Source organism: Octopus bimaculoides, chromosome 18, assembly GCF_046866305.1.
Source record: "Octopus bimaculoides isolate indiv1 chromosome 18, ASM4686630v1, whole genome shotgun sequence".
Classification (NCBI taxonomy): Eukaryota; Metazoa; Mollusca; class Cephalopoda; order Octopoda; family Octopodidae; genus Octopus; species Octopus bimaculoides.
This window is the reverse complement of record NC_142945.1, coordinates 49696757-49719880: the sequence shown is the minus strand read 5'-3', so window position 1 is coordinate 49719880 and position 23124 is coordinate 49696757. Positions and strand designations below refer to the sequence as shown.

Here is a 23124-nt window from a genome sequence, read left to right as displayed (position 1 = left end):
TAAAAGTAACTATACAATCTTTCTCTGCTTTTTTCACAGCTATACTTCGTTTGGCATTTAATTACTTGTCTGTAAAATACTAATACATTCTGGGGTTCGATTCCAAATTTTTCTTGACGATTAATACGCCAGAATATCATCTGAGATGGCACTCTAATGGCTCAACTAGGTCCATTTTACTGCCTGCATGTTAGTTAAAGTGACAGCTTTAAGTCTGTCCGGACTTACTTTTCTTCCATATTTTACATTGAGAACGGTTAAGGAGCTAGAAAGTCTTCTGGGAAGCCTACAAGCGTCGCAGTGTGTAGATACGGGAAGTTTTTAAACTTTCACCATAAGATATATGGTAACTGCTATGAATTTGCCTTTCTTAAGTGAAATGCGTCACAAACACATTTTCCCTTAACACATGAACATTGTACATATATATATATATATATCTACAAGAAAGAATACAACGGTCGGCTAACTTCAATTTATATCATAGATGTGTGCGGTGTTATCCCTACAAGTCAAACTAAGGTGTAAAAAATTAAAATAAACAACAGGATATCAAGAGAAGATGCAGTACGACCGTTTCAAGAGGCTCCATTTAACTGAAAATGCTATCATTACATCAATTTACATGCAGGTCTATTCACAGCTGCATAAATAAATAAATAGAATTTTTAATCAGATTGACATATTAATATAATTTTACTGAAATGCTCTAATAGAGCAAGAAGATAGAAAGTGTCAACGTTGCTACTAATGTTGCTAAGAGTATACTATACTTCTAAGAAGTGTATAAATTTAGTTGGGGACATAGCTTGTAAAGAATTGTTGTTCATTCTTAATCTATTAGTCCTTTCAATTACATTGGTCGTACACAAATCGTATTTAAATTGCGATTAAATAATCATAAATCATCTTTTAACGACCCTAGAAAAGAAGATAGTACCGGACTATCAAAAACGTTTTGGGAACTGAGAAGTGACAACATAGATTACAAGATGTCTTGGAAGACTATCTTTTCAGGTCCTTCTTATAGGCTCAGCAACAGGATATTTTTTTATGCTAGGAAGAATGTTAAAATATTATGAAAATGAAGAATTCTCTATTGAATTCGAGAGATGAAAATGTTTTTACTGATAAACATTTGTCAAAATTCCATCGAGCATAAACGTAAGAACCTCTAGGAAGAAATTATTATCAATATGTAAATTAATAAATATCAGCCACTACCTCTCTATTTACTATTCTCTTTATATATATATACACAAACATTTAATTTTATTTGTTTCAGTTTCTTTCAACTCCCAGACATCTGTAACGAGACTTGTTGCTGTTCTATTTTTAGGATACCAAAACGAATTTCGATGGAAATACAACCTTGTCTTGTAGGAAATTTCTCTGGCCCCATGTGGATTCATTGGCATTAATTAAAAATATCAAGTAATTTTATTTCCGTTTTTTGAAGACATGTACCTAATATTATTCTTAAAACGTATCTCTTCGAATGATTTCGCATAATAATCAGTATTGTCATTGAACATTTCATTGATAACACTTTTTATTAGCGACGTAAATGTAAACCATCTGTTATATAGTTCTTCTTAAAAGGATACACAAGTCATTGAAATACATTCAAAATATTACGGCATGGAATAATGCTACCGTATATGTAGTATGAATCTAGCTCCACGTTCTAATCGTAATTGTAATTCAAATGCATACTGCTATATTCTATGTATAATGCAAGTTAACCTACCAATAACATTATTGCAACTGCAACAAAATCTTTATTCAATTTTCTATATTTGTTGCCTTAAAACACCCCCTTAATCTACTACTGTAGAGTGTACGATGCTCCAAATACGTTGCAACATATATTGAGTATATATTGCATGTATATATTACATGTTTGTCACTGTAAATACTTCTAATATATTCCATGGTAATATATAATATCATGGTAATCCCACATTCAAGTGTAATGAAATTACACTGTGCTGCTACTGCAAATGTCTTTTTTATGTCGTAGATGATTTGTAGTATGTTTTTTTGTTTTGTTTTTTTTTGGTACACCTATTTTAATTTCATTGAAAATGTTCAATATATAGCAAAATAACAGCTGTGATTATTATAGAAATGTTTCAACGGTATATCCTTCATTTGTTGCATCTGTAGTCATATATTGAAGACTCAGTGGCAGTAGAAACGCAGTGCTTATTCCAACAGTGCTGCCAGAGCTTTTAATCATGTTTGACCCATTGTTTGGATTCTGAAAGAAAATGTTTTTATTTAATTTGCTGCGGAGACTTAGTTTCAAATGAATAATATATCTTACAAAACACACACCATGGATAGTTGAGGCTATCAAAAATACTGCAATTATGACCGTTCGATACGTTTGTCACAGCGATAAGTCCTGAGCCACATTATTTAGTTTTTAACGAGAAAATAAAACGAAGCTAAGTAACATATTCTTTCTTTCCTTGCTCGATTGTTCCATCAAGGATCAGTTTTAGGAAAAATATATGATTGTTTATATCGTTACAATAAAACAATTATTATTCAATCGATTGCTTATACGTGACTCATAGCGTTAGGAATAACTGGATTAAATACAAACTAAACAATATCGTTCATTGTTTTGGCAATGAAGACTACAGTAATCGAGCTACTTACCACACACTTATGAGTATACATGAATCTGAAATCTTCCATACAATATGGGTCAATATTATGGAAGCATTCCCATAAGAGCTGGTATCTCCTAGAAGATGAAAATGTTATTGAAAATTATACATTCATGTACTTTTTTGTAGGTTAAGTATCTTATGTTCCAGTTTCAAATATATTCTGGATTGAAATTAGCTTTTGAGGGGATCATACAAAAAACGAAGAGCAATACTCAGATTAAAAACAAAAACGAAAAAACATAACAACTCGTTTGCGTTGTTCTGTCAATACACATCGCAGGAAAGAGCACTATCACATCAGGTTTAATATCATCCACTGTTTACGTCTTCGAAGAATTGTAAAGAACAATAGTAAATTAAAAATACTTTCAATTAAAAATTAACAAAAATATATCTGTATATTTCATATTGACATGAGTATTGCCTAACACAATTTGTATGATCTTTTCTCTAATTAGATGGAAGATATTGACAGTCTACTACCATACTGCCAACACGACAGTTTTCGTACTATTATAAATGGAGGTACTTTAATACATTAGCCAAATGATATATAAAGTTATAACGCCTTGCACTTGTGTAAATAGATCAGACGTTTCAATAAAGGTTTACTAAAAGTAAACATATATCAATAATTAAATGTATTCACACACACACACACACACACACACACACACACACACACACACACACACACATATATATATATATATATATATATATATATATATATATATATATATATATATATATATATATTAATATTAACATAGATACTAACAATAACATCATATATACCTGCAAAATACTTCGGTCTTTTCAGGGTGTGCAAATCGAGGACAACTATGTCTCGCTTCAGCAATGCAATCAACTGACACTGCAACACCTAAAATATTTCGAATTACATGATACTCTCATAAATCTGTATAGATGTGAATAAGAGTTTTATTGGTATCTATATCTTGACATTAAGTGTTATTAAGATACGTAAGAAAAACAGCGACAAATTTTTCGTTTTCACTATTTTTCTATCCTCGATTGCGGACATAGGATTTTATCGAAGCAGTGGGGGGGGGCATGTATTCACAGAAGTAACTTCTTTCTACCAACACGCGAGACACCAACGCCTTCTTCCAGTCTCAATGAGACTTATAAGAGTTCAATTTATAAGAGTTCAACGAGTTTCCCTTTTAATCATAGAGGTGTTGCTATCTATCACTACATCTACCATTTTGAGATTAACTTCCGTTGGATGAGGATTTTTTTTACACATCTCCCTTTTAGAGATTTACTTCCCTCGGAAGCTTAATATTTTTTCGTTTTGGAACTACATCCAAAGATTCCGTATGTTTTCTTTTTCTTGTACTGTTATACCTAGGTTCAATGATTTATTGCGGAATCGCCGCATCAAAAATATCGTAGAGAACTTTCATGGGTATTTCTTTCCTAGAAACACTTTCCTCAGCAAACCTTCAGCTGACTCATGTGTCGTTTATGTTCCTATTTCGAATATTTCGTCATGTACATCATTTTACCGAGCTGTTTTATTATTAATTTTTTTTTTTTATTTCACTATTTTCCTTCATTTTCATGATAGACTCGTCCGACTCTGACTTAGTTGTTATTTCCTCCAACGTGACAAGCAATTCATGCACAAGGTTGCATAATATTCTTTTTAGTTCATTTTCTACTCTTAACACCGCCGCTAGTGTGTCTTCTAGTGGTTCAATGTATTTTGTTATGAACCTCAACAAACCATCTACATGTCCCAATTTTTTAATGGTAAATACCCCATCTTGAAATCATGCCTCGGTAGGATCATGCCTCGGTAGGATCATGCCTCGGTAGGATCATGCCTCGGTAGGATCATCCTCCTGCGTTGCACTCTGTTTGTTGTATGAGTGGGAATATCCTTTTTTCATCCATAACTCGACAGTAATAGGCGGTGGCCTGTCTACAAACGTTATCTTCTTCCATGTATGAATTCATGGAATTTCTTTACCGCAAATATGATGGTTAATGCTTCTTTATCTACATGACCGTAACTTTAGTCAGCCAGCGATAAGGAATGCGGCGCATGATCTACAGCTTTCATATATATGGAAAATCACATCTTTAATAAGAATTTCACTAGCGTCTGATGCCATTTCTAAATTCAGGTTTAAATGTTATAACAACAATTCCGACGTTAAGAGATTTTTAATTTCTTGTAAACCTTATCGGCATTTGCCTTAACGTCTCCTTTTCATAAGTTATTCAGGGATGCTCTCAAATCATGCATATTCGGTATATGTACCGCAGACCTTTCGAGCCACAAACATGCTTGTAACGTTGTAATGTTTCATGGAGGGCATATTATTTATTGCACTCGTCCTTGCACTCGTCCTTGCACTCGTCTTTTAAGATTATCTATTGCTAGGAACGCTGAACATTCCCCATCAGCTTGTAGGTACATCAGCTTGTAGGTACATCAGCTTGTAGGTACATCAGCTTGTAGGTACATGTATTCTTCAGATAGGTCCAACTCTGAAAAAGTTTTTCTCCATTGAACTTCGCGAACATTTCGTCCGAAATTGGTAACGGGTAATTATATGGTATTAAACATTTGCTTAACGCTTTAGGAAAATCAGCTTATACAAGGATTTTGTTATATTTTTCTTCATATTAACTGTTCGTCCCGCCCATTCAGAATAGTCGCACTTTTTTCTCGTCAGTGCAGTTTCAAACATTCTTCTTTGAAGATTTCTTCACATCTGCCAAGATATGCAGATAAAGTAATATATGCATTTATATGAAATATAAACGAAATCTCTAATTGAGATCGCCATGGTATACGGGTTGAACAACTTTCAGACGTCTTCAACATTGATTCCAGCAACTGTTGCTGCTGTTGTTGTTACTGGGACAGCTGCCTGCTGCTGCTGCTGCTGCTACTACCGCTGCTGTTGCAACCATGCTACGCAGGTCAACAAATTTTCCATGTTAACGATGTTTTTTCAAATATCTCGTCCACACTTTTATATCCTAGGTGGTGTATATATGCTTTTAAGGAAGTTGTTGGAAAGCAATGTATTCACAAATGATGAGCAGTTTTGCTATAATCTAATATCAGTAATATACACTCAACATATAGCTGTAGCGGAAGAGTTATCAAAATATACCACAACCGTTATTAACATTCGTCAACTAATGATTTATTGCCAAATTTTGATCTAAAACTCTTGTAGTATTTCTCTCCTCAAATTTTGCCGATGTTTAGATATATATAAGTCACAATTTTAACAGTTGGCAGTGGTTTGACTACTTATACCTTTATTGTTTAGGCTTCTACCGGCAACATTGGAGCAAAGAAAATAGGAAATCTCCACCAGGCAAAAGTAGCATACCTGCATTTTCAGTTGCAGCCCATGCTGAGCATAAATCGCGTTTCAAACCGAATATTATTAGTATCAAGAATTATATATATATATATATATATATATATATATATATATATATATATATATATATATATATATATATATATATATATATATATGTATATGCGTGTGTAGTCTGTGTGTCTGTATGTCTGTGTGTCTGTATGTCTGTGTGTCTATGGGGATATGAGTGTGTGTATATATGTATGTGATGTTCGTGTGTGTGTATGTGAAGAACCTTTGTTTCTATTGATTAAAAATTCATCAATAGCCGATATGGTGTCATTACCATTTCGGTACTGGTTCCTAACCATTTGATCTTTCTTGATGGGGTACAGTTGATACCCAGATGGAGCCTATTCAGTAGAATGGGCGAACATGACCAACCAGTCCAAATCAACATTCACGCACAGCAGCCAATGAAACCAAAGATTTGTATGCTGGAGCATTATCCTAAAGACATCACACCACTTTCGTCACATATCCTCAGTGTTTATTCGTGATCGTCTTTCGTAATTGCCTCAAGAATTTGGCATAGTATTTTTCATTGATGTTGGGGGGCCCTTCCAAGGCAAACGTGAGTTGATCAATGAAAGAGTCAAAAGGTATTCTAAGAGATGAAAAAGCTGCATCTTTCTTCCTCGACAGCACATTTGAGCTGCGATTTACGTGTTTGTTCTCGGAGAAAAGTTATTTCTTGAATTTAATTCGTTATATATTATTTGAAATATAACTAGGCTTGGTTAGGCATGGAAAAACATTATTGAAGCATAACTCCCTGACACACTTGTATATATATATATATATATATATATATATATATATACATCTTTATTAGGGATATACCCAGAATTCGTCTGGATTGGCCCTCAAATGTTCTTAGATTGTATTTTCCCAGTTATATGAATGTCATGTGTACCTGATCTTACGTAAGAGACATCTAACTACGTCATTTAGAAACTGTAAACATTTCTAATACGGTTGAATCTTATGTACATCAAGTATGAATGGAATGGAAAGATTCTTGCTGAAATGATTCGGCTGTATCGCAGATGAACATGATAAACTTTCTAGACTTCCTGTCAACATAAGGAGACCGTAATGCATCCAACAGATTCAAAACATTATCGATTAGAAACCGAGATTATATATGTAGATTATTTTCGAAAATCTTGCAGTAACAGAGTTAAATATCAGAACTGTGGGGCACGAAGTCATTCTGTACTGAGGTGCTACAAATTTATGTCGTCAATACCACAGTGAATTGTTGGATCTGTACTAATCGGTTACTTAACAAAGTTAAAACGATCACGAACATTGCAAGACTTAGGTTTTTGGGGAAAGAAAATTTTGAAAAGACAAATTTTTGGCGCACTTATAAACAAGTAATTATTAAGGTGGAAAAGTTATCAGAAAGCCATTTCTATTCATTTTTTCAAATATATAATAATGTACCAAAACATTTCTATTTATTATTCTACTATAAATGAATATACATATCTATATATATATATATATATATATATATATATATATATATATGTATGTATGTATGTATGTATGTATGTATGTATATGTATATGTATATGTATATGTATATGTATATGTATATGTATGTAACATTCGCAACTAGATATCAAAATTCAGAAATATTTATCATTTCGCTACTTACGGAAAAGAACGAAGAATATAAATATGGAATATTTCATTACGTATTTTCGTGTTGGACTCAATGCCTGCTCAATTTCTGACGATATAACGTGGCAATTTCTTTTATAATTATGATGTAACATGTGTTTGAACGGTGCAAAGCTAAACAAATTGCATTATGACGTTCCTTTGTAAGTATTTAACGATTTAGAGAAAACTGTTTATATTATTACATGAGTTTGATAAATTGTTTAAAAGTAAACAGTAACTGTCTTCATTTTGCCTGTAAATTTCTAAGCTTCAAAAGTTTCGAGCGGCTATCAGGTATCGGAGGAGGTGGGGTAGGTGTCGGCCTTTCAATCCTCATAGACGCCTGCTGGCAACATATTTCACTCTTGTAAGAGTAAATATACAAGAGTAAATATACAATCTTTCTCTGCTCTTTTCACAGCTATACTTCATTCGAAATTTAATTACTTGTCTGTAAAATACTAATACATTCTCGGATTCCAAAGTTTTGTTGGCGATTCATACACCTCAATATCAACATGTTGCTGACTGCATGTTAGTTAACGTGACGTCTCTCCGGGCTTACTTTTCTTCCATATTTCACATTGAGAACGGTTAAAGAGCTAGAAATTCTTCTGGAAAGCCTACAGGCGGCGCACTGTGTAGATACGTGGGGGTTCACAACTTTCACCATAATATATATGGTAGCTGCTGTGCATTTGCCTTTCGAAGGTGGTGTCACAAACATATTTTTTAATGAATTCATCTGTGACGAAAAATCCATAGCACAAAATCGTTATGGAACGAGCATAGTTTCTGGGCTTATGAAGGGAGTGCATGCGAGAATAAAGGTGTATTTTAGCTGGACTGTCTTATATTTATATTTTTATGCCCGTTCACTTAATTTAGCAGTCCGTCAGACTCATTCAAGTATTTACGAGTATCTAATTCTCTTCCCAAATTTGAAAGGAGTTTTGATTAAATTTAAGTCGACGATTTGAATAGATCTACTGGCTCAAATCGTTGGAAGGCGATTTACATAAAGCACGTTAGAATTATTCACCTCAAATAGTATCTATTTCGTCCGACAAATTAAGCGTTTTTTTTTCTGAGCTAGTTTCAACCATATAAGAAAATCCAGACGATTGTAATGTTTCAAAATTAGGACATATATATATATATATATATATATATATATATATATATATATATATATATATATATATATATATTCACATGCATGCATTCATGACTATATAAGTGTGCTGGTGTGCGTGCACTTTGTATGAACGTATATATAAATATATGTGTGTGTGTGTGTGTGTGTGTGTGTGTATCTAGTTTTTGCCTTTGGTTTGCATGATTCTTTATGTGAATTCGTGTGTTGAAGCATATATTGCTGTGTTTGGAAAGGGTCATTCTGTTTTAATGGTTTATTAACACACTCACCGCTTCCACTTCTACTCATTTACTTATTTATTTATTTTCTAAAATTTTCTTTGCTTCGTGCAACCTCTTGAATTGAAGCAACTGAGTTTGTTAATTACTAAGACATTAATAGAGAACGTCTCACCCCACCCACACACAAGAATATATATATATATATATATATATATATATATATATATATATATATATATATATATATATATATATATATATATATATATAAATTTTTATCATTATTAATAAAATACAGGGTAGCAAAGAAAATTTTAGAAATTTTATTTTACCACCAGTCAATAGACTATGTATCATTCATTTAAAATACAGAGATGCCTGTAATAGGACATCTAACCCGCTAGAAATAGCAGCAAGACTACATACCACAAAAAGTAGGGATAATTTTGAAAGGGAATGAAAAATAAAAACATTTACCGATCTATATTCTGTACCATGGTTTCAAGTCAATTTTAGTAAGATAAAAATTATATATCTCACAAAAGGTCGGACTATCCTCAGCAGAATTACCAGACAACATTCGAGATATGAGTTAGATGTCCTATTACAGGCATCTCTGTATTTTAAATGAATAATACATAGTCTATTGACTGTTTTTTTACCCTCGCTAGACCACTGGTGGTAAAATAAAATTTCAAAAATTTTCTTTGCTACCCTGTATTTTATTAATAATGATAAAAAAATTTTTTTGGTTAATTTCTGATTTAATAATCGGCATTTGTGTATTTACTGCCGAATTAGGTAAACCGCAAATACGCGGTAATTTTGGAAAATTAGATATTCGAATATGAACCATGCTATTTGACTCATATCTCGAATGTTGTCTGGTCATTCTGCTGAGGATAGTCCGACCTTTTGTGAGATATATAATTTTTATCTTACTAAAATTGACTTGAAACCATGGTACAGAATATAGATCGGTAAATGTTTTTATTTTTCATTCCCTTTCGAAATTATCACTACTTTTTGTGGTATGTAGTCTTGCTGCTATTTCTAGCGGGTTAGATGTCCTATTACAGGTATCTCTGTATTTTAAATGAATATATATATATATATATATATATATATATATATATATATACATGCGTACAACAATATATATATATATTGAAACTTAAAAACTTCGATATGGAAACAAATCGATGAATGCTCAGATTTTACTCTAAAGGTACCATGCATTTCATACTTTTTATAACGTTATGCAACTGTTACTGAGTATCCAAACTGAAGCTGACTTTTTGTAATACAAGTATTTGATATTTTCGGAACTGGTGGTTGGAAATAGTTTCACAACAATACAAATATATGCTGTATTTACATAATATTTATTTATATTTGTATGAGTATTAGAGATACAACCGCAGTGACGAATACTGATTCGATCTTCCCCTGTAAAGAGCAGAAAAAATATTTTATATATATATATTGACGAACTTTTAATATAAAGAAAGATAGAAAGAAGTTGTTTTCTTTTTGTTAGTAATTTCATTGCTTCACAATTAGAAATGGTATTAGCAAATCAACGAACGACATCTCATTATACATTTCTATGTTTTACTTATTTCAATCATTAAACTGCAGCTATACAAGACTACCAACATGAAAACGTTTACTCCAACACGTCACTTTTAATGCTCAAATTTGCGATTAGTACTTATGTGTTGATTCTCTCTCCTGAACCACTTATTGACGGGGACATAAACAATCGAACAATTGTTACAATGTGGTGGTAGGCACGACTGGATTTCACTCAGTGTCTGTCTAAAAAATTCGCTCACGAGGCTTTGGTCGGTCCAAGCTTGTATTGTGTGTGATTTGCGTAATTTGCCACGTACGAGATTATGAGATTTCACCCTGAACCAAGTGTTTTCAAGACCAGCTTTCTTATTGAGAAGACGCTGGTTGTTACGTGGATGCTTTTAAATTTAGCTACAAAAATCTAGTGATGACACTGATACGTTATTCCTTTTCTTTTATACTATTACCAGTGTGTTATAATTATTGTAGGATATATGTATTACTGCGATATGCTATATGTAATGCATGTTAAACTTTCTATCGTATTGATGTAACAACACCAGTTTAGAGAACTTCATTTATAAGGCAGCATTCTCTTAACGCGATAGAGTAGATTTTATATTTCAAGGAATAGTGATATGTATTACATATCTATCGCATCAAAGTCACTGTAAATCGCTCTAATATTCCCCTTAGTGCATTGCAATTTCATATTAATACGAGAGAGAAATCATGTAATGCACACTGTATCAGCACCTTAATTTGGCTGACGGTAAGAATAATAGGAATCAAAGTATGCTGTAATGCATACTAATAAAAGTTATCGGGTTTGGCATGGAAGGTAGGCTGTTTGTTTTATCGTCAATTGAGTTTAATTGTAGTCTTATTCCAAAGGCTTAACATAGTACTTCAAATGCGGTTATTAGACAAACATTTCGCCGGTATTACTATGAAGTACAAAACATATCTCTCAAATTTACATAATCGTAATAATATATGGATGTCTCAGCATCAGTAGAAACATATTGCTTACCCCAATTCTGGTACTGGAAGCTTTTGGTTTCTTCGTCGTACCTGCCTGCAAACAAAGTGTTGATATGTTGTGAAAACGAATAATACGTCATCAGAAACTTTTCCAATACAACTTGGCAAATGATAGAGGGATCTTTCTATGAAAAATTGTTTGAAACTTTATGAGCCCCACAAGATCCCGATTGATTTCGTCCATTAAACACAATGAGAGACTCCTGTACTTTCGGTAACAAAGTAAAAGTATTTTTGAAAATTTATGAATTATTCAAATCTCCCCCCAACAGACAATACCGATTTTGGCCATCATTCTTATTGCATTGCGCACTTAAAAACGATGGGAAACGCCTTGAAGATTAAAATAAAATAAAACGATATTAGCGATCATTAAAATTCGCTCGTTCTCTGCCCAATATACAAGTCATTATTCTACGCTCATTTAATTGTCAGCAAGCTGGCAAAGCAATTAGAATACCGGACAAGATGACTTATTTTCTGAATGCAATTTCAAATTCTGCTGCATTCGCATTCATCATTTTGGTGTCGGCAAAATAAATAAAAGTCAAGTTTTGGGAGTGTTGCGATCGACTTCCTCCGCCCCTCAAAACTGCTGTGAGTGTGCCTAAATTTGAAACGATTATACTATTGTCGATTAAAAGATCATACCAGTAATATACTTTAGATGGACAGATGCTACTAGAGGAAATACTGCAAGCATGGTAGCTGCATTTATGTTTGATTTTGTTATGCCATTGTCGGCAAGTTCGATTTTGTATTATTTTCTATTTAAAAAAATAAAAGAAAACTAATAAACTTATACTTTCCTTACTCGACTGTTCATTCAAAGGTGTATTTTAGAACGTTTAATAGTTTCTTATCTCTCTACAATGAAATTATTCTATTTAAGTTGATAAGGGAAATGTAAATTAAAGAAAGTAAACAAATATGATTCATTTAATATCTTACCACACACTTATGGAAATGCACAAAGTCATAAAATCTTCTACAATATTTGCCTAATTCTCGGGAACATTTAGCAAAATTGTTGTACTGTCTGAAAGATAAAAATATGATTGAATGTTCTGTTCTGATCTAGGCACAAGGCCTGAAATTTTGGGGGAGGAGGCCAGTCGATTTGCTCGACCCCAGTACGCAACTGGAACTTAATTTATCGAACCCGAAAGGATGAAAGGCAAAGTCGACCTCAGCGTAATTTGAACTCAAAAAACATGATTGAATATTATACATTTAGAGTTTTTGCTTTGATTATAATTCTACCCTCTAATTTTCTCTATTCCGGTCTCAAACTCGCTTTTTCTGTGGGTGAATCATAAGTAGAATGATCAAATGCAATACTCGGGTATTTAAAAAAAAATAAAATGATAATCACGTAGTTCAGTACAAATAGGCAACACCGCAGGAAATAACATTATTTCAGTCAGATATATTATCCAGGGATTGCACTTTTCAGGTTGTGTAAAACAACCCCTGTGAAATTGAGCCAATTTCGTTTCAATATATACAAAAATACGTGTTTGATTCACATTTAACTGAGTACTGCCTAACACATTCTGTGGGGTCTTTTCTCTTATTAGACATCTGTAAGTAAACAACAAAAATACCGTTCGATTGGCCCAATAAACTTTGTTCAAACTAGCTTAGTTTAAATCATGCTAATACAATGTTTCCACAATTGTAAACGGATAAAAAGTTATAGTCAGTTTCATCGACTGAATTCTATTTAATTATATCGATCATCTTGAAAACGATAAAGCTTTATAACCACAAATATCTGCCATTAAATAACTATATCAATCCTAACCGTAACATCAATAGTAACAGTATGATCATATATACTTGCAGAATCTCGCTGTTGAATCAATTGTTGTATAAGTTGACGCACACTTCGATGATGCCTCGTGAGTGCATTGAATTGACAACGCAACATCTGAAAATTTGAAATTGTATTTGAAATTCTGAAATTATTTTTACAACACTGAATTTATGCTGCAAAACAAAACCATAAACTCCGTTTAGTTTCAATTTATATTATAGAGAGGAAATGCATATGGCTGTTGTATGTCTGATTTTGCGAAGTTACGCGTATTATGGTAACGTTTCAAAATGTTTCTTGTGGCGTAGAACTTTATTTCAGGGAATTTCAAAATGATGGAATCTGCAATTTGTGTCTCATAATTTTAAAAATATATTTCAGAGGAATAAGTGTGTGATTTAAGGTCAATTTATATGTTGTTTCTAGTATATCGACCACCTGATACCTTTCTGATTTCTTTGTTATATGTATTGATATTTTTTTTTTATATTTTGCCCCATATACTCATATTAGGGAATGATGGTGCGGTGATCAATTGTTGGGTTTTCAGCAAAGCCCAAACATAAATAAATAAAAGTAACTGAAATCTTTAATCGCCCACCCTGCACCGAGCGAGTACGTGAGAGAGGCGGTGAGAAAAAGCATATTTACTATGAGAACAGTATGCTATGAAAATAAATTATCTTTCACATAACTTTTTTAAAGCACCCTGTCACCCTAATGAAAAACTTTGCACACATGTATACACACATCCTGACAAGCGTACAATGTGCTTGAGCTATATACTTTTATGGAGAATGAGAGAGTGTATTAAAGATGTATTGAGAGAGGGAAATGTTTACCATGACAAAAGCAAAAAAATGAATGTGATAGACAAATAGAGATTATCTTGCTGTTGCTGTCACAGATTTTGAAATTTTGAAATTGAAATTTTTTTCAGATTTGATATATTGATGTAGTTTTACACGTTGAATTCTAATTTGTGATTAATTTATTCCTTAATTTTTTAGAAAAATGTTAAAAGCTTTAACATTTTGAATATGTATTTGCACAGGTTAGCTGTGATAAAATGAAAGTAAAGTTCAGAATATATATATATATATGTACTTGTATATATATATGCACATATTCGTATATGTATATATAGATAGACAGACATGTATGCATATACACAAACATATATATATATATATATATATATATATATATATATATATATATATATATATATATATATATATGAATATATATATATATATATATATATATATATATATATATATATATATATATATATATATATATTAATATATATATATATATATATATATATATATATATATATATATATATATATATATATATGTATATATATATATATATATATATATATATGAATATATACATATATATGTGTGTGTATGTGTGTACTCGTGTGTGCCTGTGTTTGTATTTTTGTGCGTGCGCTCTCTTATGTGTATATATATATATATATATATATATATATATATATATATATATATATATATATATATATATATATATATATATATATACGTGTGTGTGTGTATATAGAAACCAGAAATAAAAAAGAAGTCACAGATTGGAAAAAGTTTATTTGTTACTGTCACTGCCTCGATATGCCATGCAACAATTGAAAAATAGTGATGAAAATTCAGACGTAACCATCGTATAGCTACTTACCAACAATGAGAAGCAAAATAAATATAGAATATTTCATCTTGGTTTGGGGCTTTTAATTCAACTCCTCTTCATATTGTGACAACTTACACGTATCTTTTACTTATATATAATTAAGCATTGTGTAACACGTGTTTAAACTGAACAACGCGATATATAAATTTCATGTATGACAAGTGATAGTGCTTGCATTGTTATTTTATGGAGAGGATGTGGTACGTTATCAGCTGATGTATGTGAGATGTCTATTTTATTGATATATATTTTTGCGAATTGAAATAAACCACCTTTTCTCTTTATTTTGTGTTTAAGATCCTAGAAAATAACTGAACATTTTACACTCATAATCGCACGATGTAAAATAATTTTACGTTTAAAAAGTACAAAGTCTGTCACACCGGCCATGACGAAGGGAAATAGCCCTGAAACTCGAGTCGCCTTGATATATTTATATTTATATTTATATATTTGATCCTTTATATTGAACACTCAATATTTCATCTACATTCAATACTTTCTTTCATGGTGCCATCCATTTTTATTTTATTTTATTTTATTTTATATTATATATTGTATATTCCATATTCTATACCCCACATTGGTTCTGCAGGAATATAAATAAAACATAAAAAACAGACAGTGTTGGAACTCTTTTAAACAAAATAATATATATATATATATATATATATATATATATATATATATATATATATATATATATATATATATGCTTTTGATGCGAATAGATTTTTATACGGCGCTGTATTTACAATCCTGTAACTAATAATAATGGTATTTTTATATAAGCTTAAAGCTTCTAGCGATCACCGAGCAATGACTAAGAAACATAGTCTAATAAAGGGGCATAGAAGCCCTCGAGAGAATAAAAGAAGGCTATTTTATAGCTGCGGGTCACATCGTCGTATAACCACTTCAAAATCATTAACATATATAGTTGAAGCGGTAATATATATTTATATATTTTAATATGTATGTGCAATATTTGTGAATACTCATGTGCTGTTTGTTCTTTTGTAAAGGGAAGATAAAGACGGTTATTCAAGAATTCATATCAACCAAACTCTAATGTGATTTAAGTAAAATATTTCATTTTGCTAGTTTTATAGCATTAGTGCTTACATTAGTATTTCATTATTCATTAGATCTATATTTTATAAAATGGTTTCTTTGTAAGATATATTAATAAATGTGGGATATGGTTTGGAGTACTTGGATAGCTATTGACAAATATTGCTGCCTTGTAAGGGTAATTTACCTAATATTTTTGTTGTTTTAACAGCAGCTTTGCTTTCGAAATAATATGTCATCTAATTTGTATCGTTCTATACACATTTCGACGCATATAAAAACAAATACTAGTTTGTTTGTTTATATATGTGTGTATGTGTACATATATAGAAATATACGAGTTTGTGCGTGTGTGTTTATATATGCATGTTAATAGATGAGTGTATATATATATATATATATATATATATATATATATGTGTGTGTGTGTGTGTGTGTGTGTGTGTGTGTGTGTGTGTGTGTGTGTGTGTGTGTGTGTGTGTGTGTGTCCTTGGTGCTACGTGTTTAGTCCTCATATCAAATGGATTTCTAAATATATCACCGACTTTGATTTCTCCTTCAAATTCGTTTTCCCATTTCCGTTTTCTGATTCGATGCTGCTTTGCTTTATGTTCATCTGGCAAGAAATATTCTTTTTAATAGGTGACGTTCTTTTCAAATTTTCATTTGTATAAATGTATTTCTATTCATCTCTATTCCACATGAGATTTACTTGTCTTATCCTCAAGGTATAAACTTTTGTTGATCTTTTGTTTTGGAAGTTCATAGAAGACTATCAGTTAAATATATCTGTGGTTAGTTGTTGAAGAGCTTACAGCATATTTAAAATCTTTGTTTGGCTTCTGTTTGCGTTAGAATTTCTATGTATAAATTATATAATCTAAAAGAAAATAGATAGTTTCTTTTATATTCCTGTTGAGTTACCACTGCAACTGAAGTGTTTAGAGCCTGTACATTTTATTCATTCTCCTCATTACATACTCGCACATACACACATATACACACACGTACTCACACACATATTTATATATATATATATACGAATTAAGTACATTGTACTACCTTATAAAATTTGTTTCATATTCCTATAATATACTGGAAAATAATTTTGAATTGAAGGAAATATGTAATAAAACAAGACACACTCATTTTTACTTTTTTCAAAAACAGAAATCTTTCTCCTATATGATACAGGACCATTACACAAGCATGAATGGTAATAGAATGTTTTTTTTTCTTTCATTTCATTAATAGGCAGTATCCTATATGTTTTGCTCATCTACTCAACAACATTGCTCATAAGTTTCGCAAAAATTCTAGCATCTCATTTATGTGTATCGCAAACTTTTATGCAGACTGTCTTATGTCTCAAGCTACTGCTATCTAGCACCTTCGGATAATCTCTACTCAACTGCTGCACAACTGCTACTCGACTGCTACTCAACTGCTACTCAACACACTTACCACGGCCAGACTACCTCTATTTATATGTCTTGTGAGATCCTACTTCTTCGCCTCGGGGCGTCGACACGACAGACTGTAAAACAGCATCGCATTTATGTATGTATGTATGTATGTATGTATGTATGTATGTATGTCATTATTCAGTTTTATTTCAAGATTTCTTGCCAATAGAAAAAGAGCCAGTTTCTAACCGATGTCAAATGTTCCTTCACTGGAATTTCAACCTCAACAACAGAGTTTTTTTTTATATATGTATGTTTACGTATAGATTTGCATGTTTTGTTCTATGTATGCCTTCTCATGCATATATGTTCATATATAGACATGCTCATATATACTCAAATGATAAACCTCGTGAAAGGTTTACAGATTTTTCAGTTCCAGTTGTGCCTTGGATCTGAAGTCTTCCAATCAGCTTTCTCTTTTCTGGTACTGAGACGTCTAATTTTTCAAGATAGGTATTTAGGCAGTGTGTTATATATCCTAGATCCCCAATAAACTATGTATGCGTGTATGATATATATCGAAAAAAATAAAAACTATAATATTATTTTTTTTTTAAACTATATATATATAAACTATAATATTATTCGAAAGATAGCTTACCTCGGGCGTAATTGATATTCTATATCTCAATGATTACTTTGAAAACATAACACAATCAACTTAAGATTTAGGCAGATGTTTTCAACGAGTAACACCATAAGTGTATTAGCAATGGTACTAAGTGTGTCACAATAAAATAAAGCTATCACCCAACATGCAATTTGGTTATCAATTTATCGTTTACTGGCATTCCCTTACCTTACATTCATTTTTCCCGAAATACTCTGAAACGAAGATTTTGCTTGACAGTGTTGACATTTCTTTGTAGTTTAATTATACTGAAAAGAGTCTGCTAAATTATTATTGTCAGACTTAGAGTAGCATTGCTATTAGACGAAATTAATACTGTAAATACCCCGAAAGGAAATTATCAGATATATACGTATATATTAACCGGCCTCTTCTTAGTTCAAAATCCCATGGTTTTATTCATATCGATCCTCTTATTTAGACGAATTCTTCAGCTAAGATTCCTCTTGCAGTCGATGATACTTGAGATGACTTTAATGTAAATATCGAAGAGAAAAGGCATTTCGTAGAGTCTTTTCAGATGGTTTTGAATAGATAGTATGTTATTGCTGACGATACTTTGAGATAGCTTTGAATAGATATTATGATATTGGTGACGATGCTTTGTGATAGCTTTGAATATGTATTATAATATTGGTGACGATATTTACAACATTTCAGTGAATGACATTTGTATTGCCTTCTAATGCCGAAGCGGTTAAGTTGTATTGGCATGGATGCAGAAGCTACACTTTGTATCTTCATTCACACGTACAGTGAAGCCAGTTGAGATTGAAGTGTAATCCCAGCTTTTCTTTTGTACTTAATTAATCTTCTTTTCATTTACTTTACTCATGCAATAGCACGGATTGTTTGGAAAAGGTGAAAAATTTCAGAACAGCTGTAATTATATATGCAAACATATATACACATTCAAATTCTGTCAAATGACGTAATGTAATATGCATGTACTAGAGGTGCTCGGCTTTGTTTACTACTAAAACTCCGGCTTACACTGCAACTGAAATAAAAGTGGTGGTATATTTACTTACGAAAGTCGTTCGTCATTAAGAGGATTGATATACAGGGCGCGTAAAGTATTTGATGAAATATGTTAATTTTACTATAGCAGCATAATTATCAACTTAATATTTTCTATATTTCAGAATTATCAATGGCAGACCCTATGATTACACAAGAAATGAAGAGGCACGCTGTCATCCTGGTTATAAAGGCTGAACATAGCAATTTAGAAATAGCACGATTTTGAAAAGTCGCTAGATCCTTCGTCTACAAAATCCGAAAGGAGTTAGGGGCTAAAGACAGAAATGTATGGCCAGTATCAAAACGTAAGAAACGTTATAAAAAAAATGATACTATTAGAACACCAGAACAGCGGTTTAATTCTCCATTAATATACCTGCAATTCGTTAATGTGTGATAGTATTAGTGCTTACGCTTATCAAGTTCCAGTTGTCTTTATAGATGTTTTCATCCGTCCTGTAGGCTGTAGGGGAGAACAGAATTTTGATAATATAATATAAGGAAAATGGAGAGTTTGAACACAGTGCTTGGAAGTAACGTGTGTAGCGTGTGCTTGTCGCATTGCCTGTGACACAGTAAGCTGAGAAGAGAGTCTGCATCAAATTTGCCAAAAGCTTAGTCTTACCTCCCCAAAGGCCTACGCAAAGTTTTCAAAAATTATCACCGTTCTCGACACAATCTTTTTGTCATAGTCAATGCGACGATCACACGTAACACACGTTACTTAGAACCACTGCTGTAAACAGCGGAAGTATGCTATAACGTGAAACCTTAGTGCACATGCACAGCAGCCTTCAAGGTCAACATGTGCCAAGCAACTTCACTCTGCATGCTTTAGCTTTGTTACAGTCCGAATACTTACTGATCAGACCTCGTAGATATTTTACATTCATTTCCAAAGTATCACATTGTATTTAAATTTCTGGTGCAATGAAAATGAATAGATATTGTTCATTAGTATGGTGGAAATGTATTGACAATAAAACACAATAATAATTATTTCGAGTATTATTGTTGGTAATCAAAATCTCTAATTTGGTAACATCTTTTCCTCTATGGAGATAGAGTCGAAATATTCTGAGAGAGGAAAATAACTGCATACAGACGTGTATTAAATTTCCATAAATATAGTTGTATGATAAAGTTTTTATCACTTGAATTTGAATTCCATAGCACGAAGGTGGCTATATTATGTCACATTAATGCAGTGATAAATCAGCAATGATTAAAATGGAATGGTAATTGGAATGCAGACCAAAACTTCATTCGTTCATCGAGCTATATATGCTGCTGCATAGTGTCCTGAGATGACTATTAAATCTTAAACGACACCCAGATCGACCGGTGGACCATAGAGGAAGATTGATAGAGATTAGTTACATTTCATTTAATATATTGAGAATTAATTGCTTTGATCTGTCTGGTGTAATACAGATACACACCAAAATTCTTCAAATTGTTTTCATGTAATATTAGTAGAAAGCAACATATACACATCCTCCCAAATCTAATCAGATTGCGATGCACAGAATTGCATGTACTGAAAGTGAGAGTGGGTATCTTCTACAGCAAAAATATTTATTACATTAGTACAAGACGACATGCATAGATTATGGCGCTTACTCATAGTTAAATAAGTTATGTGAAGCTATTTATATTCATTTTATCCTCGAAGTGATACGAACTGAGAACGCAAATATATATATATAACTAAACGCATCGTGGTATCGTTCTTCTTTCTTGTTTCCAATGTCAACTATGTAAATCACATTAATTGCATTGCTAAAATGTCACGTCTTTTCTCAAGCGTTTGTACCAATTGGATACAAACCTGGCTCCCTTGGGATTGGAACTTAAAATCTACAAAGCTACATTAAGATTGTCAATTAGTTCGAGGTCTCTAAAATAACGCTAGTATTCTTTTTCAACTCCAGGAAATTGAATGGATAAAGTTGAAACATAATGTAGAATTTATTGTATATTCTATGAAAAAAAAAACTTCCGAAAATATTTTCCAGGCAGTTGCAAATCAACAATGAATAAAGAAATTCCATTTTCGGGAATCGCTAAAAAAAAAACGTAGCTATATCGATAGAAATAAACATATCATTAATAGAAATATGGAAAGAAGAATAGAAAACAGAATGTTAATAAGGAAGATACAGACGTAAAGGTATTTACCCCTCCGAGGCATAGCGTAAAAGTCTCTTACGTTAAAACGCGAATTTTGAAGGAGGCAAAAGCGAAAAGAAAAAGGTTGGAAATGTGTGAAAATAAAAATGAAGCCGCAAGAAAATAGCAAAGTTAAAATAAGATGAAGAAAAAGTAAAAGCTGTGTGATACATTCTTAAAAACGTTACAAAGAAAACGATTTGTCAGACTCACATTAAATGAAAACGTGGAACAGTGTGCAACTTTCAATAGAGAATGTAGAGTCAAGATTTTTTTCTCTAGCTTCGAGGGAAAAGTTGTCAATTCATAAAGAAAACGCAATCTTCATTCGAAGTGTCTTTAAACATTTCGCTAATACATTGCTATCGACATAGAGGTGCTGTTTACATAGGAGTCTGAACGAATTTGTTTAGCGAAGGCACTTGCCATATCTTCCATAAACTTTGTTAATAGCAACATGAAAGAGCATTGTTATTAATATAAATATATTGGAAATATGACGAGCTTTATCAAGTTATTTGAAACTTCAAAGTATGGAATAAATAATTTCAATAATAGCTCATTTTGATCGTATAAAAATAAAATATCGATCACCATAAATTTGCACACGCAACTGTTTTTAATGTTACTGCACATCATAAAATATATAAAACAATGATTTATATATATAGAAAATTGAAATGTAGAGTTAATATTACCAGAGACTATACACGTAGCCTATGCAGCGTACAAAGCAAAGAGCGAATATCTCCTCCTTGGTAAAATTGTTTACCCTCTTAGTGAGACAGAAGGGACAGGGAAATGCAAGAATCTTTATTGATCACTACAACTGTTTCGACCTATCTAGCATCAGTCCATCGCGGGTGAGACTCTGCACATCTGGTTTAGCTGCATCCCTCGGTGTAGATGTGTCTTCTCGGGTGATTTCAATAAAATAAGCTCTGTGATTTCGTTGTATTTTGTATTTTCTTTTTCAATCTCTTATTTGTTTTGGTTCTTCTAAGAGTTTGGAGATATGTACCTTAATCTGCCACTTCTGTATAATAATATCATGCAGATTTTAAAGAGATACCTGTAGAAACCGCCTGAAGAAACACTTCTATGCCGAGGGATACACCGAAAGCAGGTGTTCAGAGTCCCACCCGCGACGGGTCGATGCTAGATGAGTGGTAACAATTTCAGTGTGTGTGTGTGTGTGTGTACTTATGTGTGTGTGTGTGTATACTTATGTATCCGCGTGTGTACCTATAATATACTTTTAGATAGATTTTTAGATAGACAGACAGACAGACAGACAGACAGACAGATAGATAGATAGATAGATAGATAGATAGATAGATAGATAGATAGATAGACATATTAACAGAGTATGGTTTAACTGTTCAAATGTGTATCACTCACCAATAACGTTCAACAACATCTATCAGAGATGAAA

The 23124-nt window shown here is 32.1% G+C and overlaps 2 protein-coding genes and 1 long non-coding RNA gene across 13 annotated transcripts in view; 1 reads left to right on the top strand and 2 right to left on the bottom strand.

The window, feature by feature from the left end:
* Positions 1–8314, bottom strand: part of LOC128249758 (uncharacterized) — a 35308-nt gene extending 26994 nt beyond the window's left edge. For 6 of the 7 annotated variants that reach the window (XM_089366159.1, XM_089366160.1, XM_089366161.1 and 3 more), the window contains exons 1-3: positions 7776–8136; positions 3483–3570; positions 2671–2758 (exon numbers count right to left, since the gene is read on the bottom strand). In XM_089366159.1, coding sequence (XP_089222285.1) covers positions 2671–2758; positions 3483–3570; positions 7776–7896 — 297 coding nt within the window. In that variant the 5' untranslated portion in view covers positions 7897–8136. Of the gene's footprint in view, positions 1–538; positions 2264–2670; positions 2759–3482; positions 3571–7775 lie in introns of those variants that run through there. The other variant, XM_089366157.1, reaches the window with a different exon arrangement.
* Positions 1–20516, top strand: part of LOC128249828 (uncharacterized) — a 25525-nt gene extending 5009 nt beyond the window's left edge. Inside the window, exons 2-3 of the long non-coding RNA XR_008265954.2 lie at positions 1340–1434; positions 19640–20516. This is a non-coding gene — a long non-coding RNA (uncharacterized LOC128249828). The remainder of the gene's footprint in view (positions 1–1339; positions 1435–19639) is intronic.
* Positions 10528–23124, bottom strand: LOC128249827 (uncharacterized). Of its 5 annotated transcripts, none has more exons than XM_089366168.1 (6): positions 23091–23124; positions 19931–19980; positions 13628–13718; positions 12737–12824; positions 11775–11819; positions 10528–10612 (listed from the first exon to the last, which is right to left on the bottom strand). In XM_089366168.1, the coding sequence occupies exons 1-4, from the start codon at positions 23107–23109 to the stop codon at positions 12787–12789; spliced, it is 198 nt and encodes a 65-aa protein (XP_089222294.1). In that variant the 5' UTR covers positions 23110–23124; the 3' UTR covers positions 10528–10612; positions 11775–11819; positions 12737–12786. The 5 variants fall into 5 exon arrangements, with proteins under 5 accessions (XP_089222294.1, XP_089222295.1, XP_089222292.1 ...); XM_089366169.1 differs by lacking the exon at positions 23091–23124 and adding an exon at positions 21699–21726; XM_089366166.1 differs by lacking the exon at positions 23091–23124 and having other exon boundaries at positions 19931–20116.

What these genes read in the sequence shown, in the direction of transcription:
- LOC128249827 (XM_052974370.1), bottom strand. Translation starts at nt 15,345, where the DNA reads ATGAAATATTCTATATTTATTTTGCTTCTCATTGTTG. An exon ending in TATTTTGCTTCTCATTGTTG is followed by an intron (nt 13,719 to 15,308) that starts GTAAGTAGCTAT and finishes TCAAATTTTCAG; the next exon opens with ATGTTGCGTTGTCAATTCAA. An exon ending in CTTCCAGTACCAGAATTGGG is followed by an intron (nt 10,613 to 11,774) that starts GTAAGCAATATG and finishes TGCTCTTTACAG; the next exon opens with GGGAAGATCGAATCAGTATT.